At 48.2% G+C, this 27,988-nt stretch overlaps 1 protein-coding gene across 1 annotated transcript; it reads left to right on the plus strand.

Moving 5' to 3' along the window:
* Nucleotides 1–215: 215 nt before the first annotated feature.
* On the plus strand, nt 216–27,566 carry LOC138528642 (tripeptidyl-peptidase 1-like). The gene is made up of 8 exons (XM_069640461.1): nt 216–391; nt 2,726–2,924; nt 8,013–8,201; nt 9,952–10,024; nt 11,285–11,405; nt 11,573–11,731; nt 17,889–18,026; nt 26,822–27,566. The coding sequence occupies exons 2-8, from the start codon at nt 2,768–2,770 to the stop codon at nt 26,960–26,962; spliced, it is 978 nt and encodes a 325-aa protein (XP_069496562.1). The 5' UTR covers nt 216–391; nt 2,726–2,767; the 3' UTR covers nt 26,963–27,566.
* The last annotated feature ends 422 nt before the right edge of the window (nt 27,567–27,988 follow it).

Consider the following 27,988-nt stretch of genomic DNA (forward strand, 5'->3'; position numbering starts at 1 on the left):
ACGAGATCTCTCTGGTCTGGTGCCCATTTGCGTGCACATATGTGAGGAACGGAACACTCGATAATATGCAGGGCAAACGCAGAGTTACCTAGGACACATTTCTGGATTCATACATGATTTCTCTGATGTTTTAATTAATTTGATTCAGAATTTTATCCTCCAGAGGCTGCTTTTTCTCACGCTACTGACTCTTTTTCTCTCGGGGGCCGCAGTGGGGGGTCTGCACCGTTTTCCTGTGGAGACCAAAGTACTGAGCAAGGCCTGGAAGGACCACAAGCAGCGGAGTGTGGAGCTCCATCTGGGAGTCACCCCGTCCCTGATCAGACAGCGATACAACCTCTCTGACACCGACATTGGAGGCTCTCCTAACAATAGCCAAGCGTGTGCACAGGTGAGACTCTACTGTGCTACAACTAGGGCTGTACCGAATAGCATATTTAGTATTCGGCCGAATTCCCAATAGTTTGTCAACTATTCGGCCGAAGCTGAATATGAAGCCGAATAGTTGCTTTATTTAATATGTCATGTTCCAAACTTCAAAAAACACACTTATTAAAAAAAAATAATGCCCCATTTTAAATGCATTCTATACGTTTATTTCTCTTCATTGTAATTAATGTAGCATCTTTATTTTTAAAGTATAAAAGCCAGAAATAAAGCAGATATACCCAAAATAAAGGGACCAAATGTACAGAAGAGTGTTGCCTATTCAGTGCCAGTTAAATTAGGAGGCTTCACAAATGCAAAAGGACTGCCTTTGTGAATCAGATGCATTGCATTTTCTATCCAGTTGCAAAGTCGATGTAGTCAAGTTTAGAAATGTATAAAATGGTTAATGTCGGCTCATGCACAAGTCAAGAGGAAATCTGAAATGCGTCACTTATCCTCGCCACTCTTTCTCACCAATATACAAACATATGCAACTTATAATTTCCTGATAAAATATCAGATAATGTTAAACTCAAGACTCAATTCCTTAAAAAAATAAAAGGGGGGGGGCGCTATGATGTACGCAATGGAAAGTGACATGACAGGAACTGAAAGTATCTATGCAGAATTCTTTCAGTTTGTTTTTTCCAACTGAAAAAAGTGCACATTGCATATAAACATTTACCAAAAGAAAAGATGTTGCTGTATTGTTGCAGGCTAAGTATAAAAGATAAGCACATTTTTTGTCTAAGAATCTGTAACAAAACATGCCCTAAAGAGCAGATTACAATATAAGATATTTTTCAGCGGTTTGATAGCAATTTGTCTGGTCTAATTCTATTCAGTTTTGGAAACTGAAGTCTATATTTGCCTTTCTGAGTTTATGTTGCATTGCATTCAAATGAGAATGTCAAAGTATTCGGCAAGAGCCGAATAATAAGAAACTATTCGGCCGGAGCCGAATAGCTTTTTTTCAGCTGGAATTCGGCCGAATACTTACTCAAAGTCGAAGTTCGGTATACCCCTAGCTACAACCCTCGTCTGATAACTGCCCTGGAAATCTGGGGGTTGGCCACAGCACCAACTTCCTAGCCAGCCCATGCATCATCAACAAAAACTCACATTCTGATAGCTGTACCTCTGGGAACTTGTAAGGTAGCTCAGCAAGTTAAGCGCTCACTTCAGAGATCTGTGTCCATCCCATAGTCACAGGTTCGATTTCCATGGTCAGTGAATCAAGTACCATTAAGTTAGATGATTATAACACCTATTATTTTGAAGTGAGTGGACAGTTGAGTGAATAATTTAATGCAATGCTATAGTGTTATTCTCTCCCAGAGACAAACCTTGTAACTATTCTCTGCATGCAGGTAAACCCATTTACTGCCAGAAACGTCTTACTTTTGCATTCTGTCACCCCCACAGACATTTCTTGACATCGGCTTTGCTTGGGGAAGCTCAACCGTTCCCAGGATCCTCTGGCACAGGGCAACCTTGCCCTCATATTCTGACACATTCTGTATGAGGACTATCACTCTCTCCCATTCACCCTCCTATTGACAGCCTCACATTTGGGAGGAGGTCGCTGTCCTTCCTACAGATATCACCTCTTAGCACCCTCTGCACAGAACCTCACCATCTCCCCTTCATCATGACGGCCCACACGGAGGGCGCCTCTGAGTCTCGGATAGCTTCGATTTCATTTTGAGATATTTGTGTCTGTACTAACATCCCTTAGGGTAGCTAAGCGGGCATAATCAGAAAAATCTCCTCCTCCAAGATGATCGAGATCCAGGCAATGGGCCTCAATGCGAGTATGGTGGTTTGTCTGAAATCTGCCTCAAATACCGTGACGTGGATTTACATTTACCGCCACTTGCTCCCACGGATTTACCATGGTAATAGAAGGCTGTTTAAGTCCCCATTTTTTGGAATACATAGATCCTCCATGGGGATTTTGGCAGAATTACCACTGGATGTAATTTCACCAGTGGTATTTCCGCGGAATTGTGGTGGTAGGAAGAACATTTTACCTCCAACTTTGGGTCGGTGGTAAACATACATCTCTATTGCCAAACTCCTAGTTCGGTGGTGCTGTAATGTGTCAGTAACAGAATTACCACCACATTACTGCAGTTTTTTCCCACACTGCCGACCTCATAATCGAGGCCGGTCACCACAGCGTAAGAGCTCCTTATACGCACATGACCTTGTTCCCAATTTTCTGAATCTGTTGTTTTCATTGTAAGTGATTCCTTGTCCCTTACTTCTGAGTGATTTTATTCCCTCTTTTTAGTTTTTGGAACAGTATTTCCATCAAGCTGACCTTGCGGAATTCATGCAGCTTTTCGGAAGGAGTTTCGATCATCACAATCAGGTGGACAAGTTGGTGGGTCATCAGGGCGGAGGAAGAGCTGGGCTCGAGGCAAGCCTGGACGTGGAGTACATCATGAGCACCGGAGCCAACATCTCTACCTGGGTCTTCAGCAATCCAGGTATCTGAGCGTCGCTCCTCACCCACGGCTCTTCCTCCACCACAAATGAATTATTTTGTCATTGAAGTTGCGGTCTTCGAGCATCCTGTCTCTTGCTTGTCCCTATCTATCTAGCCTGGTCACATGATTTGCTGCCTAATGTCCCGTTTTCCTGCTTCGTAGGGTCACATGGGTGAAACTGAAAGCATCAGCCTACGTGCGCAACACTGTGTCACGTGCTACACCTTTTTGTCACTGGATGCCCGCTGCTTTCTAATTGTACATTGTATTTGTATTGTGTCGTATTTATTTGTTTATATAGCGCTTTACGCCAAAGCGCTGTACAATTGAACAACTTGGTACATAAAACATAAACAATATAACGGTAGAAGCAAATTACAGTATGAATCGATCAACAAACCAGTAAGAAGAGCAATTAAACTGAAGGGAATAGGGAGAGAAGAGCAGTGGGAATGTGAGGGAGAAGGAGAGATGGGGAGGAGAAGGAGGAGAGAGAGGCTTCACTACTCGTGCCAGCCAATAACAGGGCTTTGCGGCCGCTTACGGCGTCACATTAAAATACAGCTACTAATGTTCATTCTTCATATTAATCCTGCATTTCTTATAGACAGCATGGGTGCTTGGAAACACTGTTTCTACGTTAAGTAATAACAGCTGAGCCTTAAAATGGCTGATTTTGAGTCAAAATGGCCTCCTAATTCGTCCTCTGGAGGCCCCTCTTCTTCCTTGGGTAGACCATTATTTGGGGTTAACTGATCATGTCAGTGTTATCTACGTTGAAACTGACTCTGTCAACAAAAACAAAGATCTGAATTATCCTGTAAATCTCACGATAACTCTTTAACTGCAAACTCCAAAATTGCTAAAAAGATCTTTCTGAAGCTTTACAAAATAAATGAGGGCTGATTAGAGGCTGTGCTTGAACAAATCTGTACGAGGTGGGAAAGCGCATGAAAAAGAGGCGGGCTGGGAAGACGTGAATTTGCCATCACTAATAATGAACTGCAGGATTAAGGGGGATGTCAGCAGTTCTAGGGCTGATTGTTAGGTCATCACAGGTTGACGGGATCATCACTTTTTCATGTGTTGTGCCGTTCTAGGGATATACAAGAAGGCAGCATCCCTGCTGCGGCCAAAGATCCATTGGGTAAGAATTCAGAGATTCCGAAACCATTCTTTCCAGTCCTAATGAGATTGTTCCTGCGTGGCGAACTGAAGAATAGCATGAAAGTGCCGGGCCAGACTGTTGTCCAACGGATCCGTACAAATTTGATATCGCATTTTGGGCACCGCTTCTAATTTGTGTTTTCAATGCTCTATTGAATTCCTATGAGGAACCGGACTAGCTGGGAAAAGTCTATACTAGTGACCCGATGCATTAGTGCCCAAATTCTCTCCTAAGTGCTACCTGCCTGTGTTCCGAAAGTGGTTCGGGGAAGGTTGATGGCATGTTCCAAGTCTTTCCATCGCATATCATTGGTTCAGTTCAGTTTCGGCACAATGAACCGGCATTCAGTCTGCTTTTGCTCCATTTATTAGCAAGCGTACTGTTGGTCCACAAGCCCCAATATATCTTGCATTCATGGACGTTTCCCGTCCTTGGTCACAAATAAGGTAATCCATACTCCATGCTGAGTATTTGGAGGGAAATGCATTCCTTAGGTGTCCAGTTGGAGTGATCAATATTTCCTTCAGATAGGGGGATAGGCTACAGCGGTCTCCCGGGCCCCTGATGTCTAACGTATATTAATGACTTAGATGGATGAGTTAACGCCCTGCGTGACAGACCCATGATCGCCGGCCACTGCAGCTATATGCAGATTATGCGTTAATCACCGCACAAACCTTCCTGGAACTGATTTCCAAATGTACATCATTTGGGATTCACCAAAGGTCTGTTAGTTAATATATGCATCAATACCTGTAGTTCTGTATGTCCAAGGCTGCACTTGGCACTCAGTGTATCAAGACATTGTGGGAAGACGCACCAGGCCAAAGAGTGCAGCTGGTGTCTGTGCATTTAGACATGCACACAGCCAACTCCAGATCAGCCAAGAGCAGAGTAAGCGGTCTCTCCCCTCCAGGAAAGCCAAAGGCGAGTGCTCTTCCTCAGCAGCTTAGACAGAACAGTTACACCAAAGTGGGTGCAAGATAACCCTTCACTAGGAAACAAGGGCCCTCAGACACTCAGTTTATCGTGTGCGTGCAAGCGCGTTTGCATAGCGTCTGTGTAAATCGTGCACAGTGGCGTATTTATGTTTTCTGCTGAACTCGGCCAAATTAAGTGCAAGTGTCCCCTCCCCAACTTCACTCCACATCTTCGCCCAACTCTGTACCTTCTTTAGTCTCTATCCACCTTTGGCCAAAATCCCCCCCTTTTGACCCCCACTTTTTTCCAATTTGGCTCCATACCAACATAAGGCCGTTTTTAAGGCTGCAGGGATTAGAAACGTATTGCTTGCGCTCTGTCAATCCAAGCCTGTCATCTCCTATGCTATATCGCTTGAATGCACGTTTTCAGGTCTCTGCTGCCCAGGATTTGGAGAAGGCCGTGTGGTCTACAGTTGTGTGCACTGGAGGTACGTGTTGAGGCCAATGGACTACTCTCAGTTTCATCAGAAACCATCTTTCAGAAGCCCTGATAGCAACATAAACTGTCTGACAACTGGACAGAAGAAAGGGAGGGTTGGAATGAGAATTTTGGGGTCAATGCTAACATCTGGTTTCTCGCGAGTTGCCTCCAGTCCCCTTTTGAGAAGCAACTGTACTGGTGTGTAATATCAAGGTTTCAAGGAACAAACTACATGTCTACATGTGAACTTGTCAAGTGGTGAAGCTTACATAGGAAATATATGCAGGTTGCTCAGGCGCAGCTTAAGAGGTGTTGATTAAAATGAACTGAACCTCCTTCCCAAGGGTCGAATGAGACAGTACAGCTCCTGTGCTAGCTGGGCGCATCACGGGGATAAGGCGAGATAGCACATAGTGCAGCCCATTTACCTCCAATCCCTAGGGATGGAAAGTCATTACAATATGGCAAAATCACAAGTTACGTTTGTTAACTCTGCCTGGGCATAAACACCTCAGTAGAGTAAAAACAGACGGGGAAGGTTCTTGGAACATTTGGCCGTGCGTCCTCAGGGTGGACTAATGGATAAGGGCGGCCCAGAACATGCATGGATAGGAAGCAACAGCACTCCTCGTAGCGGCGCAGTGCAGGCAGCTTTTGTAACACATGCTACTGTCCAAAATATCCGACACCCCAAGAGTGAAACTGAGTAATGGGTTGTTGAGCGCTCCAGCACACCATTACCTTTGTGGGTGTGGTTTAGGCTTTAGGGCTTGCCAGCTTGCGTTTGCGGTAATTTAACATTTCGAGAGTTGCATGGGCTGTGTAATACATAAGAGCATTTTGGGCCTTGTGGGTAATAGATATAGATTTCCTGCTGTTGTGTTAAGGTCCTGTTTCACAGTAAAAGTCATGCCTTGTTTACAATGTATGTTAAGGTTACTTATAAATGTAACTGCTCTATGTTCCCTGACATACTTTGCAGTTGTTCTCCTGGTAGTACTGAGTGTGCAGCTGAACATGATGAGCCCAGCCGGGCGGCCATTTTCCTGCTCAGTGCTGAGCAGCGTCGTCAAACCTTTCTCCTTTACAGCTCTTGTCTTTTCTCGCTCACCCTTCTATGGTTCCGGGTATCATTTCACAGGCTTCTTGATACACTTGTGCATTCGGATTTCCTCTTTGCCATTTTAACTTCTGTACAATCTTATTTCATGCTTGTCTTCATTGAGCGGGCATAGACCTCCGAAATGTGGGGGAGGGGAGGGAATGTTGTGCTTCTTCTAAACGTCATTATAGTGCCCACCTGAAGCATAAGCATGTGAAAATGACACACCTTTAACCTTTAACCTTTACTTCTCAGGATGGAAAACCCTCATTTGTGCAAGGATTTGTGTGTTGATTAGAAAGAATGGGGCGTGGCACCAATAAAACCATGGCCTGCTTTGCATATCAAAGAGCATTTTGGGGGCATAAGAATGACCACAGACCTTCATATTTGCCATATATGCCAGGCAGAGCTGTATAACTAAATTCCTAATGCATTCTGGGTTTGGTATACATTTCCTTTTGTTGTTTTTTTTTTTTTTTTTTTTTACAAAAGTCACCTTAACTCTAGAACCTTGTGAATTTCAGCCATTTATACAAGTTTGGACAGCAAAGACGTTGGCAGAGTGCAGTGACTGCTAATATCACTTGGGCATTGTGGATCAAGAGTGCAGTGACTGCTAATATCACTTGGGCATTGTGGATCAAGAGTGCAGTGACTGCTAATATCACTTGGGCATTGTGGATCAAGAGTGCAGTGACTGCTAATATCACTTGGGCATTGTGGATCAAGAGTGCAGTGACTGCTAATATCACTTGGGCATTGTGGATCAAGAGTGCAGTGACTGCTAATATCACTTGGGCATTGTGGATCAAGAGTGCAGTGACTGCTAATATCACTTGGGCATTGTGGATCAAGAGTGCAGTGACTGCTAATATCACTTGGGCATTGTGGATCAACCAAATGAACATTAAGAAATGGCACCTAGTACGATGAAAAGAAACTGCTATAAAATGCTGCTGCATTGGCACTCTGCCGCCCTAGGCCATGGCCTAGTGTGCCTTATTGTAAATGCGTCCCTGGGAACAGAACTGGTTTTGTGAACTCAAGGCGAGGGTGGCAGGCAGCTGCCTGAAGAGGCAGTGGATGGAAGTGGAAACATGAAGGTTTGATTGGCCAGTTTTAAGGTAATGAGATTTTGCAAGCGCAAAGACTTGGATGAAAGTGGTCAGGGAGGGCGTGCTAGAGAGTTACCTCGTAAGAGCAGTCCCACATCCATAATCCACTTTTCAGCCTTTTTCCAGTTTAATCCAGGTTGTTCTACCTACCTTTTCCGTTTGTTCTGAAGTTCCTTGAAGCGCTTTCTTCCCGGTAGTACCCTATATGGAGTGTATCCATCAGCATTTGGAAAAGATGGAAGACTTGACCTGGATGCACACTGGATCTGATAATCTCTTTGCTGGATTTCTTGCAGGCCGCCACGAATCGCAGGAGCCATTCTTGGACTGGCTGCTGTTGCTGAGCAACATGTCGTCCCTTCCGTGGGTTCACACCGTTAGCTACGGAGATGATGAAGACAGTCTTTCAATTGCCTACATGGAGCGGATTAATGTGGAGTTCATGAAGGCTGGAGCAAGAGGTCTCTCCATACTCTTCGCCTCAGGTATGTGCCCTAATGCGTAACCATGATGAGCATGGCGCCATTTCATTCCGTCTTGGGGATGTTCTGCACAGGGCGTCATACTTGCATAGCCGAATCTGAACATGCCTGGGCAAGTAGATTTGTGTGGAGAGGCGTTTAGGCCAGATGGATTGGATGTGAGGGCAGTGACGCGTTTCCAGTGAGGTGATTGGGAATGGTACAATAGAGCCCGTGTTTTGTTGCTATCTTGCTTTTTTGCACGGCTCGGGGTGTTTTGCTTCCCCAGACTTGCATGGCCCATTGGGGATGCAGGCTGGGGTACTGCACATCTGAATATGCATATGGGGCGTTCCCGCACCTCTCTGCACATTCATACAGCTTGGGACATTGGGTTTGGAGCTTCCAGATCCTCCACACATGTGCAGGAAACAGGAAGCACCTTTCCAGCTGTGCTTTCCAGGCTTTTGTGGTGGCAGTGAGGAGCAGAGTCCAGACCAGGGCTAATGGAAGATGAACTTTAATGTTTATGATATAAGTGTGTGTATGTATGCTTGTGTGAATCAGTGAGAGCATAGGTGCACAACTGAATGTGGATTGTGAATGCTGTGTGTGAATGAGCAAGTGAATGTTGTATGAATGTGTGTGCTTGTGCCGAGGCGGAGTGCTGATTTTGGCAGGCAGAGGGGGATGTACTACAGCATGACATGTTTTAATGGCCATCTATAATAAAGCAAGCACGATACTTGTTTAGTGGCTAGACCATCATATTTTGGTGCAGCCAGTCTAGCTATAATTATTTACTGTGGCATGGCATTTTTACTGGGCATTTTTGATAAAACAAACATAAGTTGTATGACGTAGCAAGGCTAGCAAATTTCAGTGCTGCTAGTCCGGCTATCATTTCTTACTGTGTCGTGGTATTTTTTACTGAGCATCAAAGGTAAACCAAACATACGTTTTGTTACATATCTAAGCTGGCCTACATAAGCACAGCCAATTTGGACACGTTTTCGTGGCATTTTTAATAGCAAAGCCAACAGTAGTATGATCTTATGTGGGGATACTGCCATATATTGGTAGAGCCAGCTTGGACATGCTTTCTTATATTATCATTACTGGCATTATGCACAAAGCAAACTTGAGTATGTTCCTATATGGAACTACAGGCATATATGTTTTTATATTGGCATATATTGTGGGCGAAGGTGTTGTGGAAATGCTTCTGTGCACTGTTGGTGACTTACATCTATTTCTTTTTTCATGAGTTAACCCACAAAACTGATTGCAATCTGTCTGACCGTTTACCCAATTTTCCATTGTGCTGCATAGTGTGCCATTTTAACCTAGCTTTCAAAACATTTTCTTGGGAGGAGAACCACCCCAAACTGCTCTGGGTTAGTTTGGGCTCAGTTACTCTGGCATAATTGTGGTGAAAATCTATGCCCCTCCAATTAAAGAAATTCACCAGCTGTGAAGACATTCTAGGGCAGGTTGTGGGCTGGCGGGAGAGGCAGAATGCAGCTGAGCGGGCTGTCCATGTTATTGGGAAGGCGCTCTGGGGATATCAACTGTTACCTTCGCCAAGTAGCTTAAGTCAATGGCCCTATGGCCCTGGTAGGCCGCCTTCCTTGTCCCCCAGTGTCATCCTCCCCTCTTGGGACGAGGTCTGGGCACTGACTTCATCACACCGCCCACCAGTGGGTCAGGGAACGGTTGCACAGACCTTTCTTCGCACTGTGTGACTTCTAATGTCTGTGGTTTTCTTTGTCAGGGGATTCTGGGGCCGGCTGCTGGCACAAAGCCAAAGGGGACAACGCGTTCAGACCCAGTTTTCCGGCTTCTAGGTAAGAACTTGCAGTTCAGCCTTTAATCAGGTTATTAGGATGCAGACCATGGGGTAACATAGATGTAAAAACACAACCCATCATGAAAGTAAAACCTCATTACGATTGTTGGAACATGAGCTGGTGGCTGCTCAAACAGTGATATTGGCGTACCCGGTACGTAGTGATTAAACGGGGTGTAGGGAGTAGCCCCGCAGTCTGTCCCTGTGATATGTGCTCCAGTCCCCGGAGCACTCAGCTCCTGTGAAGGGAGCTCATAGCATTGGATTATGGGCAAGTGCTTTTGCAAGTGGCAACGATGAGTGTTGGATTGATCCCGTCAACGATGGCGATGATGAGGGCGTGAAGAGTTGGAGCACCGTGAGAATGAAGGCTTGCGCGGCTTCCATGCGGTGATGCCGAGTGTCTGAGATGAAGCAACTAATGATTATACCACCATTAATAAAGCTGGAGGTTGTAGTGCAGGCTGGTGGTGGCCATTTCATTCAAATTATAGGGTAGCGGAAGAGACCTCCTACCCACTTCCATCCCCTGATGTTTCCCAAAGTGACCTCCCACGATGTTTGACCCTAAGGAAATCATAGGAAGTGGTTTCAAAAAGTACAAAATAAGTGTAAGTGCACGTCTAATCGATGTAATCACATAAAACAGCAGAGCGGGTTACCCGGTTGCAGGCCATGGTGACACCCAAAGGGCATCCCTGCCATTGGATACTGTGCTACAGGATCGCCAGCGATCGGATCCTTGCTGCTTGCTTTGGGTGACCCGCAAAGGTGGCAGAGTATCTGATTCAGTAGGTGCTACAAACATCTGATCTGAAAGCTGAGGGAATGCAAAGGGAAGACCTGTTGGCATGTGCCCGCTTCCCTCCTACAGTGGCTAGACTGGGCTCGGAACGGCGGTGTGCTAGCTTGCCCAGATCAGCTAGTTGTTGAGATTAATTCGAAGCCTTCAGCTATCTCTTTGGTTCGTTATGTGCCAGAAACAGCTCATTTAATGCTGAAAACCGTGAGGGTCAGACACAGCGGGCCAAGGTTTCGAGAGCGATGAGAATGATGTCTGTGAGCATGATGCCGCTGGTAATGATGGAAGTGGAATTTAAGGTGTCTGGGTTGATATGGGTGTCTGTCGCTGGATCTTGAAGCGCTGGTGACAATCAAGGCCATGACTTTCAGGAGGAACTTGTGTGATTTAGGCTTGGCTCTCCTTGGTGATGATGCCTAAAATGGCGTCACTTTCTCTTTTGTCTCCCGCCCGCAGCCCTTACGTCACCACCGTGGGAGGAACATCCTTCAAGAACCCCTTCCTGCTCACCTACGAGGTGACGGACTACATCAGCGGTGGAGGATTCAGCAATGTCTTCCCGATGCCAGACTATCAGGTGAGCCGAAACCTCTCCAGACACCGTGAGCTTGACACCAAGGCGGTCAAGGCAGCTCATACAAAGATCACAGATCTTAAAATCCATAAAAAGTACATCACCATACATGGAACAAGTGGTGTTAACAGAGCTTAAGACAAGGATCAAATCTGTGCTTTTCTTGCCAGGTCTCTGCTGTGAAGAACTACCTGAATAGCATGGTAAAGCCACCTCCCAAGAGCTACTACAATGCCAGTGGCCGCGCCTACCCCGACATCGCCGCCCTCTCTGACAACTACTGGGTCGTGAGCAACCGGATCCCCATCCCTTGGGTGTCGGGCACCTCGGTAAGAGCTGTTCTACTGCCGGTCTTGGCATGCACGCTCATCAAGGGCCAGAAGGTGGACCAACGATTACTGCCATCTCATAGTTTATGGCCTAGCATTTTCTTTATTTTTTTTACCTGTTTTTCTAGGACTTCTCTTTTTGGAGCTCCCAGGTTTCTCTAGACCGTTTGATGGTCTTTTGGTGAGCTCAGTCTATGCGCAAGCCTGGGATTTGTTCTTTTTGTAGTCAGTGCTGGAAAGGGACCAAGTTTGCTGGGGGAACTCGCCTTCCTCTCCTTTGTGCGCGGGGAAGGGGCTAGCAGGCATCAGTGTGGATCGTCAGCAGTACAGGTGGGACTGAGGGGCAGAGCTAGATGTGGAATAATGTGGGTGCCCTGAAAAGAGGATGCTGGCTGCTTTGCATAAAACATTTTGGGAACATCATAATGACCACCAGTTTATCAAACATGTTTGTGTTAGTCATTCCAATGTTCCTTCCTTCTGAGCATGCAAGGCACGCTGGGTATGGTGCTCATTTCATCTGTCAGAATAGTCACCCTGACAGTAAAATGTGTGCAGAGCATGAGACATATACACAGCTTTGGACCGTTTCATTACTCGAGTTTGGGGTGTTTTGGTGAGTAAAGGACTACTTTCAGAGGCAGTTTGTAAACTCTCACACAACATTGAGCTGCTCAGCAGACTCCAAACGCACAACATTAAGGAGATTCTCGCAGTCGGGCATCAGGCCTACATGGAAAGGCTCTCTGGGAAGACAATCTTTGTCGGATCACAGTTCCGTCGCGTTCCGGCCCAATTCCTTCCCTGTCTGTAGCATGTACTCTGTTTGCACTTAAGACACTATAGTTGAGCTGTTGTTTGTCGTCAAGCCCTTGAGTGGTTTTTAATCCATGGTGCCTGGAGATCACAGTTGATGCCTGATGGCAGCCTGGGATTGGCTGCTGTGCTCTGGACACTTTGCATCAAAGCAGACTACCATAATTTACACTTCTCAACATCTCCAATAGAAATGTCCACCCCACGTATGGTCGTATAATTATGTGGGATGTATAAAGTGCAAACATTCCTAGGAAGCAGCGCTGCTGCACAAAGGTGGATACAAGGTTTGCAAGAGTGACATGGTGTCATGGTGGTCTCCTAGGATATAGGAAGCGAAGCGCAGGCAGGCTCAGATGCTTTAATGGCCTTGTGCCCTGTGAGGAACTCATAGGGCATCAGTTCTAGTGTTTATGTCCAATGGGATGTAGCTCCACGGTATCCATGGTAACAGGGGAAACCCTACTTCCTGATCTTCAGATCTTTACATGCCAGCTAAACCCCCAACGAGATGTCCGGGGTGAGGAGTTGGGTTACTTTATGAAGGAATACCATCTAGTGGAATTAAAGGGGAGGTGTGTTGGGGATTGTCCAGCCAGGCATACTTTCCAACGGGGTAATAGTGTTTCTATAATCGTCTACTGCCTGATCGATAGTTACTTTTTCCCCTGGATTACCAGCTTTGAGGTGGCCGCTGGTATGGATAGTGACCACTTCCCCCTGGTTGTAGCTTTGAAGCTTCCCAGTCAGACCCCTGCCCCGGAGGTTGAGAGTAGTAGGTGTCTACCGGAGTGTTCTTTTCGTTTCAATCATGATATGATTTTGGTTTCAGACAGATTGGAGGAAATCCTGTCTGTGTACAGGAACGCCCTAGCGGGTGCTACTGGGATTATTAGATGGTCCGAAGACTTAATTGTGACAATATCCTGTGAAAGTAAGTGTTTGTACCAGCGCAGAAAGCGGACTGATAGGCCAGGGACTAGGGGTGCACCCGGAATGACCAGGAATGCAGGACGTTGAAATGGGTAATCAGCGGGCGGCTCAGGGTGGGGGTTGAATGGCAGCCAATGATACGCCCTTAAGATTGATTATAGTAAGTTGCTGAAAAGGCATATTTTTAAGCAATGGGAGCAATTGGAGTCTGCGGTGGTGACTGAAGATTGCAAGCTCTTTTGGAGCCTAGTCAGCCGGGGATTTGATAATCCGAAGAAATCGGCTGATAGGTGGGCCCCCCACTCTTCCAGCATCTTCTTTGATGTTGATGTAGAGGGAGAACCCATCATGGCCGAGCAGGGAGTGGGGGAGGCCCCCATTGTTTTTACTTGGGATGAGATTTGGGTCTGTGTGAAGGCTCTCCCAGTGGGTAAGGCAGCCGGTCTGGATGGTTTACAGTCAGACTATTTAAAGTGAAGATCTATCTGGTGGGCCAATATCTTCTGCACTTGATTTTAAGCTGTTACTCGAACATGGTAGCAACAGTGAGGGCCAGTAACCAGGGGCAGTAACTTCAGTGAGGCTAGCCAGTTTTGGATGAGTGTTTGCTTGGGTGCGTTTGCCGAGATTCGCGCATTCGGTTATGGTGCTCTTAACACCCAGGATTGGATAAGTGCAAGACTGTGTTTAAGCTGTGAGAAGTCTTGGGCGCAAGTGACCTTTAGGTATCATTATGCCACCCACCGACTCCTGAGCTTTGATGGACTGAGATGTCGAAATCATCAGAGAGAGGTCCTAGAGGCTTTTGACAGGATGGAGACTTGGGCAACCTGTATGTGACTGGGTGGATCATCAGCTTGAACCTCCCCATCTGGAGCAGCTGGAGTCTGTCCAGTAGGTAGGAGGTGAAGCAATAAGAATGGAGCCAGAGAACCCCATCTGCAAGGCTAGTAGTGAAATGGATCAAGTGGTGGACTGTGTAGAAGGCTTTAGATGGGTCAAGGACACGAGTCACCTTTCTCCATGATACGGAGTGTGTCATCAATAGCCCACATGATGGTCTGACTGCCTTGTAAGACACCAGGTTGCACTATTTGTTCGCACAGGTTTCTGGACCATCCCCAGGGAGGGAAGGTTGGTGATTGGGTGGTATCTGATGAGATTGTCTGGGTAGTTTCCTTTTGGAGGGGAACTGAGCGTATTGCACCGGTTTTGAGCAGTGTGGGGGATGTCTCCTGCGAGAGCGACTTATTGATGATTTGAAGGGGGCAAAGGTGCTTCGACCTTGGATTGTTGGATGACGGTGGCGGGAAGGACACTACCTCGTACGTGGTAGGTTCAAGGGATGCAAAGATGTTGGCGAGTTTAATAGTAGTAATGGGCCTGACGTTAGACTGGCTATTCAGCCGGGTTCAGCCCTAGAGCAGACGGCTGGGGGCGTCGGGTTAGTGTTCTGTTATGTTATCAGCATTTATAGAGCGCACGGTCACCCAAGGGCATCATGGCGTGAGGAAAACACACAGAACACTAATGAATAACAGCGGTCTAAGTTAGTGGGTGTTGTCAATGTATGTTCTGATTTCTGAGGTCGTTTCAATGAAGAGGTTTGTGGCATAGCATTTATCTACTGATTACCAACATGGGGGCTGTGGAAGGGGGCTGCAACAGTGCTTCACAGCCTGGAAAGTTGTTAGGAAAGATTTCGTAATTGTAGGTAATTTTCCTTCCATGTGGCAACCCCTAAACTTTTTGCTGTTGTTTTTCACCTTGTTCTTGACTTCGCCAGAGAAGTGCAGCCTTCTGCAGCACTCCTCTGGGCTTTCGCTCCTTTCTTACGGGGAAACTGATATGCCCTTAAGACAGTCAGTACCGGGGAACGCTGTTTCCCGTAGTTTCTTTTATCATGTTGCGGCTTTCGTGCAACATGACACAAGAGGGCACTGTAAGCTAAGTTACAGCTCTCTTGGGTCTCTAGCCTTCTACAGGCCCTAGATACTCGTTTAGGATTGTATCTGATCGGTGCAAGTGATTCAGGGACGGGAATGGTGGCAGCGATTGTTTCTTGTGTTTTGAGCTCCTTTTGGCGTTCTAAGCGCGTTTTCCGCGCTTAACCCAAAATGGTGGCCTGGCTCCCAAAATGGCCAGACCTCGAGGCTCCTTTGTCCTGTCCGCTGACCGTCTTGCTCCCTTCACCTTCCCCAGGTCGAGCCGACCCGGGGCCTTCCTTATTTGGGCATGTACTTTCCCGCGAAACACGGATGCTTTTGCGGGCTTCTACATGTCTTGTGTGTGCCTCCAGGATGTGGGCTGGGATGTCTGGTCCCAATACACATCCTGGGTGCCAGAGAGTCTAGGGTGGTGTGAATTCCTGGGACCACCGTGGTCCGTGATTGGTCCACGAATGGTGTTAGTGTTGATGAGCGGATCTCCCATTGGGTCCCCTCCGTTTTGGCGCGAAGGGAACCGTGGATAAGAGGGGGCTGGAAACACCACTACCATGTCGATCTCCTGAGTTCTCACGAACGAAGGAATACAGGAGCCAAGTATCCTGCAACCAAGAGGCTGGACCGAGGAATCGCTGGTGACCCGCTGAAGGACTTCTCCTCTGCACTGCTTTTGCCTTGTGAAACCCTTTTCACCTTTGATCGAGCCAGTACTGGTACTTCGACCCTTGGAATAGCGGGAACAGCTATTCTCAGCATCTTCACCATCTCCTGTCAGTAAGCCTTCGGAAGCGTCTCTGGGCCATCCAGCTGACTGACCAGCTTACACGGGGGTCTTGCTCTGTAACCGCCGCCAGGTTGTGTAGTATTTCGAGTCCTTGTCACTCTCACACGCTTCGTACACTTGGCGTTCCCAGGTCTGAAGTGAGTAGTGTACATTTGGCTCAGATACACACGGCCGCTCCGTTGCCCTGCTGTGGTAACAAACTGTGCGGGTTTCTTCGATTGGGACGTCTTTTTACTCAACACGACGACGAGGCGTTCCCTGCTCTTCTGAACATGCCAGCTGCTGAAACTGACGCGGAGAAGCCTGGGTCTGCTTGCATCGGGGACCGGTGAGTAGCATAGCTAGGATCTGGTCGCCCTCCTGCAGGAGCCCATTGCCTTTCCCCGCTGTGTCAAACAGCACCCTTTTCCGTACTCGCGCTCTGCTTCTGCTCACTCTGGAGGCTGCGCTTGAGTCGCGGAACTTGTTCTTCTTCTTTTGTGCACTAAACTGAACTGCCTGATTTCCCTCGAAGAGCTTCTCCTTTTGCCCGTTGGCACCAGCGCGTGCAGTTACTTTGTGAGCACAAGGCTCCACTCTTCGCAGGGCTCGGACTTCCATCTAGTTAGGTGCCTCTGAAGGCGAACTGGGTCTAAGCATTATTTCGCACTGCCTGTTTTCCCTCCCTTTTAGGTGGACTACACATTTCGTGCATATAACGCTTGAGACTTGTTGTATTTGTATATATATTGTGTTGATATGGTATGTGTTGGTTTACTATCGTTATATTGTGATTTTCTCGCTACGGTCATTGTTTTAAAGGCCTTGAAATAAATGTGTATATATTTTTAACATAACTGTTTGGAGTAGTTTGTAAGTGATCTTGCTTTGTGTGCTCATTGCAGGCTTTCAGTCATCCTCACCCCTCTTGAGACCTAGTCTTGATCGCCGCGATCGCTACCTTGATTAGTCTGGCTCGTCCAGAGGTTACCCTGTTCCAAGTAATTAGGTTGGCCTTCTGAACTTCTGCGCCACCAGGACAGAGTTCAGAAACCCGTCTGATTTATTTGCTATTATTGTTCTGTAATATGAGGCATTTGCTGTCTTGAAGAGGGTGCAGTTCTCAAGGCGATTCTGCTTTTGCTTTTATGCTTGATGGTCTCTGCTAGGCAGATGATGCATTTGGTGTCAAAGATCTCCACAGAACATATGTGAATTTGGTGCGCTATGGCTCTGCTTCAGTGGCATATGGTCACCTACACTAATGGCTGTGTTGTGTTTAAAAGTCTAGAGGAGGCAGTGGCCCTCTGGCCTCTATGGCATCAGTTGCGGAAGTCCTTGAAAGAGCAGCGGGCGATGTAGGTGGGTGGCTGCGGTCCATGGTTGATGGGTACCATGAGAAGTATTGGGCTAGTGGCATGATTCATGCAACCATCTCCCAGAGCAGGGAGGAGGACAGGGCAAGGTTGAGGGTGTTAGCCCTTTGGTCTCTCATGTACTGTGATAAGCGGTTTCTGAACCTTGGAAGTTTTTAACCGTAGGTTGTAGAGATTTCAGCCTCCTTGTGTTGCAACCTACAGTCCTACAGCAGCATCAAAGGACTGGAAGCCAGGCAGAGCAGAGCAATGCAGCCAGAAGCGCCGCCATGCTGCCACTTTCACCTTCTATTGCTCACGCCTTTGTTCTCTTTTCCTCACAGGCCTCAACTCCGGTCTTCGGTGGCGTCCTCGCCCTGATCAATGACCACCGATTGCAGAAGGGGCTTCGCCCTCTGGGCTTCTTGAATCCAGCGCTGTACAAACTGCAGGCCAACGGGAGCAGCAGCGCCCTCTTCGATGTAAGTCACGCCGAGGCAAGAGGTTTGGCGAAGAGTGTGGAAGGTGGATGCTGAGAAGGAATGCATGACACTAAGAGAAGTGGCCAAGGCTTGCAATGGAGACAGGGTAGAGATGTGATCATTGGCTTATCAACGAAAGCGGCATAACCTTTGGCACCCGAGTGATCACATGGACACTATATTAGAACCCAAAGTCTGGAATCTAAAACAATTAACCCATGAGTATGTGTAGGAGGCTGAATTTACGTTTCCCATCTAGCCCCTTTTCATAAATCGACCCTTTCCGGTCAATGCGTATAAAACCTAGACCGCTACTTTAGTCATAGTAACGTCTAACGTCGGAGGAAGCGTCTGGAACGCTTTCTTGAAGCCCCGCTATACGTGCTACACTGTCGACACCATCTTATCTCTAACTTTCCATGCCCTCCCAATGCAATTAGCAATGGGAAATTGCACCGGTCGGGGTAAGTTGCAAAGGGCCCCCAGCAGTGCTTACTGCACCTCTCTAATCTCCTGCAACTGCAGTAGAGGCTTCCCAGGAATTGCAATCTCTTGCACTCCCCTAATGCAATCACAAAGGCTCGTCCTTTTTCCACAGACCCAGTGATCTATTCCAAATATAAGGTTTGACTTTTTTGTCTTCGCCGTGGACTCGATATACTACTAAGAGTCCATAATGTATTTAAGGTAATAAAGGACAACCTGTGGTTGACCCAGGACCTACCGAGGATGTCATCTTCCAGAAGGCCCCAAAAGGGACCCTGGAGATATTTCCTGTTCATCTGCCAATTGCAGTCAGGGCGTAAACCCTGAGCTCATTCCACCCAAATTGCATCAATACCCCTATTATTATATATATTGTGCATTTGTAAGGCGCTTATACAGCAGGAAATTGAGTTTCAAAGCGCCCACAGGGCAGAGAGGGAACATGGGACAAAGACAATAGAATACAATAATGAACAGGATAAATGTGGTCCTACTAGGCCTTGTGAGCATTCGGATCGTGCAAGTGCCGAGAGAGAGAATGGACAAGGAGGTGGTGGGGGTGGGGTGGGATAAGTGCCAGGAACTTCCCCGGAATGGCAAATGCCAGGCAGTAAGTTGCCGGGAACCGTTAAGTGCTTGGCAGAGGTCACATAGTAAAGAGTGGTCATCTTCCGATATAATAAGTGCAGTCCTTTGAGGGAACACAGGCCATTGAGTGCCCAAGGGCCAGTGCTGGGAGTGAGAGGGGCTGAAAGCGATTGGCCGGAAGGCCAGGACCCAGAGGACACATAAGGACCAATGCCTCGAATCTCAGCGACTGAGGGGTTTAGCACATGAGGGGAAAGGAGAAGGAGAAGGAGGAGGTCAAGAGGAAAGTCTTGAGGCACTTCCAGAATTTGAGGGGATCCAGCTCAAGACGGAAAGGAAGGGGAAGGCTGTTCCAGAGGAGGGAGCCAGCTGAGGAAAGAGGTTGGCCTCCAGCTTGCTGCTTACAGAAGCACTTGACAGACAGAGAGTTGGGACCAGAGAAAACGTAAAGACGTGAAGGGAGAGTATTTGGTGAGAGCAAGTTGTAGATGGCGTGATCCCCGGCCTCGGACAGCCTTATGGAAGATGCAGAGGGATTTGAATTTGCTTCTTGCAGCGACCGGGGAGCAAGTGGAGAGATTTTCGGGCTGGAGAGATGCGGTCCCTTGGCTTGAGGCCAAGGATAAGTCTTGCAGCCCTATTCTGGATAAGCTTTAGGGGGCGGAGAGAGGAAGAGGGTAGATTAAGGAAGAGGCTGTTGCAGTAGTCCAGCCTGGAGAGGACCAGGGCTCTATAGACATTGAGCTTCTGGGGAAAAGTGAGGAAAGGAAGGATGCCTCTGAGGAGGTGGAGTTGGAAGTGGGCCTTCTTGGCAAGGGCCGTGATGTGACAGATGAAAGAAAGTGAGAAGTTGAAGATGACTCAGAGGTTTCTGGCTTCAGATGAAGGGGGTGGGGGGGGCAATAGAGGGTGGCCAGAGGGAAGTGGGAGCAGGAATCCCGATAGGAAAGAACTCAGTCCTGATGGCATTGAGGCAGAGATCATTAGAGGCACAACAGGACTGTATAGCAGAATGGCAGTCAGGAATGGTAAAGGAAGTAGCAGGAGTGTCAGAGGGAAGGTTGAAGAAGAGTTGGGTGACATCTGCATAACACTGGAAGTGGGGGGGGGAGTGGAAATAAGGTGAGCAAGTGGAGTGAGATATACGTTAAAGAGCCAGGGTGAGAGGTTGGAGCCCTATGGGATGCCACAGGTAGAGGTAGAGGTGGGAGAGGAGACAGAGCCCAAGATAACCTGTAACAGCCTCCTTGAAACTTGAGGAGCACCATCTCCGGTTCCGGAAGCACCTCAAGACCTTCCTCTTTGCTTCTGCTTTCTCTCCTCCTCTCCCCTGCTGAAATCCTGGCTGAAACTGTACTGGTCACCTGGCTACCCTCTGATCTCGGGCCCAGGTCCCCTCCCCTGCCAGTTGCACACCTGCACTGCCTCCCGGACAACACTGTATTCCTACATTCCCCTACCAGCTCTTGACACTTGATGTCTGCACTTACCCCTGCACTTGCCACAAGCTGGCCGCACTTTTTACCTATTGTTCTTATTTATTTCAATTATTTGTTTTACTGTTGATCCTATGTATTGCACTGCCCCTTCCCCCTCGCACTTTTCCCTTTCCCCCACTTCCCTGCACTTGTGCGATCTCAATGTCACTTGGCCTAATAAGATAATTGTATTGGTCTTCCCGCTGTTCCCCCCCTTGCCTCGTCGTGCCTTGAAACACTTGTGTATAGTCACGTTATAAATGCCATATCATATCATGGACGGATGGACGGTCGGTGAGGAAGGAGGTCAGCCAGTCCTGTGCCCGCTCCGAGATATCTAGGATATCGTGGAGCCATTTTATGAGGATGGAGTGGTTGACCGTATCAAATGCAGAGGAGGGATCAAGTAGAAGGAGAACAGCAGGAGAGTTAGAGTCCAGAGATGCAAGCAGGTCTTCACAGGTGTTCAGGAGAGCAGTTTCCGTGTCTCTAGATGCTTGCAACCCAGACTGATGGTCGTGTAGGCAGCAAACCAGCTCATGCATTATGTTGAGTCAGTTGTGGGAGGACAAATTTCTCCAGGAGTTTACCAATGAAGGGGATATAGAGATGGGGCGATAGCCGGACATGAGGGGGTCGGCAGAAGGCTTTTTAGGAGGGGGTCACAAGAGAGTGCTTCAGGGAAGAGGTGAAAGACACAGTAGCAAGGGAGTGATTGCAGAAATCAGCAAGTGCAGCGGCAAGGGAGCCAATGTTGTCCTTAAAAGTTCTGGAAGAACAGGGTCGTTCTGTTTGGAGGAGACCTTCATAGAGCGGACTACCCTAGAGAGCTCAGCTGATGTGATGGGAGAGAAGGAGGAGATGAAGGCTGAGGGTGGATGGGAAGACAAGGGCGGCAGGGGGCTGGGAGGGGAGAGGGTGCTCAGGATGTCCTGAGTTTTTGCAGTGAAGTGGGTGGCCAGTGCAGTGCACAGGGCCAGAGAGGGAAGATGCATGGTAGAGACTGCGGAGGGATTGGCTAGTTCCTTGCAGATTTTAAAGAGTTCAGCAGTTTGTTAGAAGCTCCAGAGACGCGGGCTTGGATGTGAGCTCTCTTCTTGGAGCGAATGGAGATACAATATTGCATTTGGAGAAGGCGACAGGCCAGTTTGTCACAGGATGAGCTTGAGGTCTGCCACTTCCGTTCTGCAGCTCTGCACTTGCGCTTCAGGACTTCTAGATCAGAACTGTACCAAGTGTTACGCTTGGTGGCATGTTTCAGGCGAATCCTCACGACTGGGAAAAGGATATCAAGTGTGTTGGTGATGGCGAGGTGGAGGTTGCTAAGTGCAACATCAGTGGTAGAGTCTGCAATGGGAAGAGAGGCGGGGGTGAAGGTAGATACGAAGGCAGCAGCTGACACTTTTTTCATCGGGCGAATGTCCGAGAATGAGGTTGGCCGAGCTGAAGGATGTGAGGTCAGGGGGCTGAGGGGGCCCAGGCGAGAGGAGAGGAGGGAGTGGTCTGACTAGGAGAGAGGGGTGACGAGAGAGGGGGAGAGCAGAAGATCAGTGTGGATGAAGGCATCAAGAGTTTGTCCAGCCAAGTAGGTAAGAACAGAGGGGAGGATGAAGAGGGGGAGCGAGGTGCAAAGGTCGCGGAAGAGAGTGGTAACCGTGATTGAGGAGTCAAGGTGGATGTTGAAGGGACCCGCTCAGCCGGATCAATAGGAGGCAGGCCTTGAGCCTATGGATGTTTTTGATGGTGGGCATCTTGAGGTTGAGCTGCGTGTCAACTGCGTATTGATGGATGTGAATTTTGTATGGCACGAGGAGGGTTCCAAGTGGTTCCATGTAAAGATTGAAGGTCATGCGGCTGGGGAGAGGATGGATCCTTGAGGGACTCCACAATGGATAGTTAGAGTTGGTGATTGGAGGAATCCTTTTATACAAACGGGTGGCAATTAGAAAGGTACTATTTGAGCTAGCTGCAATGTAGATTGTCGGTGAATGTATGGTGGTTTACAATGTCAGATGCTGCTGAGGGGTCAAGGAGAACCAGCAAACAAGGGTGGTCATCAAGGATTTTAAGGACATTGGGCCTCATTACACGGTAGGCGGTAAACCATGGCGCTACTAGCGCCATGGTTCATGCCGGTAATTTGCCGGTACCGCCTTGGTGGAAAGGGGAATTACCACCCCATTCCAAGGTTGGCGGGGCGGTAATTCCCCCTTCCACCATTGCCCTTCCCCATTCCCATTTTTGCCCCATAGGGCAATTTGCGGTACCGTAATTAGCTCCCTGGGTCCCTTTGCGGGTTGGTTTTTAACGCCTGCAAAAAGCAGGCGTTAAATTCCCCAACCCGCAAAGGGACCTCGTAGTAAGGCGGTAAGGATTTAACGGTACCAGTAAAATACCGGTACCGGTAAACCCTTACTGCCTACCGTGTAATGAGGCTCATTGTTGTTTACCTTGATGGTAGTAATTTCTGTGTTGCATCTGCATCTGAAGCCAGATTGGTAGGATTTAAGGAGATTATTTGTTTCGATGTGTTGATGGAGTTGCGTGGATACTGCTTTCTCAAGGATCTTAACTAGGAAGGAAAGATAGGTGATGGCGCAGTATGATATCATATGATAGTTTATTTATATAGCGCCTATACCCAATGTGTTTCAAAGCGCTTCAAGGCAAGGGAGGGAACAAGGGAAAATACAATGACATTCTTACAGGCCATGAACAGTAAGGATGTGAAGTTAACTATTGCACTCGGCCTGACGACATTTCAGATAGTGCAAGAGCTAAGACATAGATAAGGAAGGGAGTGGGAGAGTGGGAAGGAAATGGAAACAGACAGGCGACTACCGTACTAGGCCTGACGACATTTCTGGTAGAGCCGGAGAAGGGGTGCAGAAAGGGAGTTAAGGAACAATACAAACGACTATCGTACTAGGCCTGATGACGTTTCAGATAGTGCTGGTGGGGATGTGGGGAGGAGACAGACGAGGTTGCTATCATACTAGGTCTAGGGACAATTCTGATAGAGTAAGTGCATATAAGAAAGTAAAGGGAGGAGATAGGAAAAGGGGAAAGGGAAAGGATGAGCGAACAGAGAGTAAGCAGTCAAAAGAGTGGAGAAGCAAGAGTGGAGAGTGAATACAATTGCAGAAGTCAGTAGTAACAGATAATGTTGCAAGCCAGGATACAAGATGAAGATGGGAACAGCATGATTCAGGGCCACCATGAGTACAAGATGCAAAGGAAGTCCAGCATGAGAGTTGAGAAAGGGTGACGCACCGTGAATGAATGAAGTCCATAAAAGTCAAATCCAGCATTGGCCACAAGATGGTGATGGTGAAACCAGAATGTATCAGGACAGACTCCTGTGTGCGGGAAGGGGGGCACAAGGGAACAACACGGGGGGACCAGAGAGTGCAGGGATGGCCTGTGGGGACAGAGGGAGTAAACACATGTTGGTACATGCTTACCTGCTGTCTGAGCAGGGGGTTGTGCCCCGGGTCCTCCTGGTCTGAACATTTCCAAACAGGAGTTGCCCTTTTCTTTGTCTGCCCTTCGCTTCAGACGCCCGGGCGAGAGACGCCCTTGATATAAGAGTTAAGAGCAGGAAGGAAGAGGCAGGGCTAAGAAGGTGGGTGGTGCTTAGGCCAGGTGACCAAGACCCACTTGCACCTGCTCCCCATCTGCAACTGAAAAGAGGCTGCAGGGCTCCTTACTCCTTAAGTAGGGACAAAGAGCGGTAGGCAGGAAGGCACCAGGTGGAAGGGGCTTGCTAAGTGGTGAAAAAGAGCGGCAAGCAGGAAGGCACCAAGGGGGCAGGGCTTGCTAAGTGGTGGAAAAGAGCAGCAGGCAGGAAGGCACCAGGTTGGTGGGGCTTAGGCCAGGTGACCTAGATCCACTTGCATCTGCTCCCCATCTGTAAAGGAAAAGAGGCTGGAGGGCTCATTAAGTAGGGAAAAGAGCAGCAAGCAGGAAGGCACCAGGTGGGCAGGGCTTGCTAAGTGGTGAAAAAGAGCGGCAGGCAGGAAGGCACCAGCTGGGCGGGGCTTAGGTCAGGTGGCATACATCCACTTGCACCTGCTCCCCCATCTCAGCAGTTGCTGGAATAGGCGGGGTTACGTGTTGGTTTCTTGTGGGAGTATTTGTCTGGTCCTGAGGATCGAGGGGATGGTGCCTTATTTTAGGGAGCGTTTAATGATCGTTTGGTAAGGGAGGTGTGGAGGCAGAGAGGATATTGTGTGCATACAATATTGCCTTGAGGGATGCTAGTGGGGTCTTCCATAGAGAGTGTCTTGAAGCTTGCCAAGTTAATTGCAGTTTTGCAAGATGGGATGTGTAGTGCGCTGTCAGCTGTAGCATTGTCTATGTGTTGGTGGATCATGCTGATTGAGGAAGAGAGAGTTGATGACAGTGAATATTTCGGTGGAGTGTGGTATAGGTGGCTCATGCAGGGGGTTGATGCAGTGCTTGATAGCTTTGAAGTTGACTCCAATTTCATTGTTGGCCTTGGCTATGGTGTTTTGGTAGTAGTTGGCCTTGGATGTGGTGATCAGTCTTCTGTGTGTAGTATGGAGTTCCTTGAGCATGGCGAGGTCGAATGCGATGCAGGATTTTTGTTTTCTGGTGGTGGTGGTTTGTTTGATGAAGTTGAATTCTTGAGCGCACCAGGGTGTGCGGAAGGTTTAGGCTTGAGGGTGCATTGTTTCACAGGGGCATGGTGGTTGATGATGTTCTGTCATGGTGGTTTTAATTTCTTGGAGAAGTGAGTCGCAGTCCTGGTTCCTTGAGGTAGATCAGCCCACGCAAAGTGGAGTTTGGCACGGTCTTGCATGTGAGCCTCCACTTGGAAGTTCTTGAATTATCTGAAGGCTTGTTTGTATGGTTTCCAATGAGTTTGCTTGACTGATGTGGTGTGAATAATGGGAAAGGGGATTGACAGATGGTCTGATCAGTCAAGTGGGATTGGGGAGCTGTGATGGAGTGTGGGCAGTGCGGTGACGATGAGGTTGGGGATATTACCTTTTCTTTGAGTTGGGTCTTATGTGTGCTGTGTGAAGAGATCTAGTTTGGCAGATCTTCTTTCATTGACTTGGTTACTGGTTTGCCAGGGATGTTGAAGTTGCTGAGGAAGGTGTTGTTGGCATGTGTGAGAGGCAAGATGGTGACCAAGTCTGTGAATTCTTTAATGAAGGAGGCTGTGTGCTTGGGTGGTCCGTAGGGTGTCCCGCTGTATCTGCAAAGTAAATTACTTAGTGGTAATTTACTTCATGGAAATAACCTCAAATTTTACTTCAAAGTAAAATGGTCTGGAAGGCGGGACATGGGTATTGGCAGTAGGAGTTAGATCCCAGGGTGATTCGAGCACAGGCAGGAAGTGGAGGCAAGGACATGGGTATCGAGGACAGGAGTTAGATCCTAGAATGAGTCGAGCACAGGCAGGAAGTGGAGGCCGGGAAATGGGTACAGAGGGTAGGGGTTAAATCCCAGGGTAGGTAGAGCACCGGAAAGGAAGTGGAGGCTGGGACATCATTATCGAGGACAGGAGTTAGATCCTAGAGTGGGTCGAGCACAGGCAGGAAGTTCAGGCAGTGATATAGGTATCGAGGGTAGGAGTTAGATACTAGGGTGCGGTCGAGCACAGGCAGGAAGTGGAGGCATGGACATGGGTATCAAGGTTAGGAGCTAGATCCCAGGGTGGGTCCTTATTGGACGGGGATGATGAGCTATTCCTTGAATAGTTGCATTTTCAGCTCCTTCCTGGATTGTGGGAGAGGAGCGGCCAGTCTGATGTGGGCTGGTTTGAGGGCCAGTGTTTTAATGCACAACTGAAGAAGGCACCTTGGGGGCGGTTAAGGGGGTTCCTTTCATACGTCTTCATTTCCAGTACTGGTGATGGGGCCGTACTTATTTAATCAATTCCCAAGTTCTTCTAAAGTTGAAGGCATCCTGGTCTGGTGCTTTGGTAAGTAGTTCACATGGTCTTAATAGTTTCACAGTAGAGAGGGGCGTCCTGGTTAGTGGGAATGAGCCAATTATGGCTCTTTTGTAGTTTGCTTACTATCCCTGTACCTTGCAGTATCTTTGGCTGTGCACTTTTAGCTTCCTCCGAATTCCACACTGAGCTGGTGTTTTATCTGATGATGGAATCTTCAAACTCTTCCGCGTGATTTAGGAATCGGTTTTGCGCTGTGGAATTTGGATGGCGCTCAAGGTCATGATACTCACTATTCTCTTTCTGTCTGTTTCCAGGTCACTGAAGGATGCCACCTCTCCTGCATAGATGATAAAGTGGAAGGTCAGGGGTTCTGTGCCTCTCCGTCTTGGGACCCTGTGAGTGGCTGGGGTACCCCCAACTTCCCGGATCTACTGAAAGCGCTTCTTCCCAAGTGACCTTCATGAAAAGACCTTCTTCTTCTGTGTGAACTGGGGCCTCAGCAATAATCTCAGGGGAAGCGTAAAAGGGCAAGTGCACAGCCCTAGGCTACTGTCGTCAGCATGTGTCGTTCCTTTAAATCTGCATCCTGCAAGCGATGTCTCATTATCATTGGGGAGGGGGTATGCCCCTGCTCCCATGGCCAACGCCTTAGATCAGGAACACACCCCAATCAAGGTCCTGGCAAGGATCTTCAACTCCACTTAGCTGAAGATTAGCAAAGAGCGTACACCTTCGTCTTCTGAAGCCCGTGAAACTCTGATTCTTCACTCACAACCACAAGACCATCCTCGCTGGAGATCTACCGACAGCGATAATGGCCAGCTGCCATAAAGTGTACATTCACCTTCAGAGCAGAAAGGGTCAGCAGGCCAAGTGCCTGTCATTAGAACATCTACATCATCTACAGGCCCCCCATTGGCTCACGGCAGAGCTGATGAATCATCTACAGTCTCCGCATTGGCTCACGGCAGAGCTGATAAATCATATACAGGCCCCCCATTGGCTCACGGCAGAGCTGATAAATCATATACAGGCCCCCCATTGGCTCACGGCAGAGCTGATAAATCATATACAGGCCCCCCATTGGCTCACGGCAGAGCTGATAAATCATATACAGGCCCCCCATTGGCTCACGGCAGAGCTGATGAATCATCTACAGTCTCCGCATTGGCTCACGGCAGAGCTGATAAATCATATACAGGCCCCCCATTGGCTCACGGCAGAGCTGATAAATCATATACAGGCCCCCCATTGGCTCACGGCAGAGCTGATAAATCATATACAGGCCCCCCATTGGCTCACGGCAGAGCTGATAAATCATATACAGGCCCCCCATTGGCTCACGGCAGAGCTGATGAATCATCTACAGTCTCCGCATTGGCTCACGGCAGAGCTGATAAATCATATACAGGCCCCCCATTGGCTCACGGCAGAGCTGATAAATCATCTACAGGCCCCCCATTGGCTCACGGCAGAGCTGA

This window comes from Ambystoma mexicanum, chromosome 7q, assembly GCF_040938575.1.
Source record: "Ambystoma mexicanum isolate Mex_15411 chromosome 7q, UKY_AmexF1_1, whole genome shotgun sequence".
Classification (NCBI taxonomy): Eukaryota; Metazoa; Chordata; class Amphibia; order Caudata; family Ambystomatidae; genus Ambystoma; species Ambystoma mexicanum.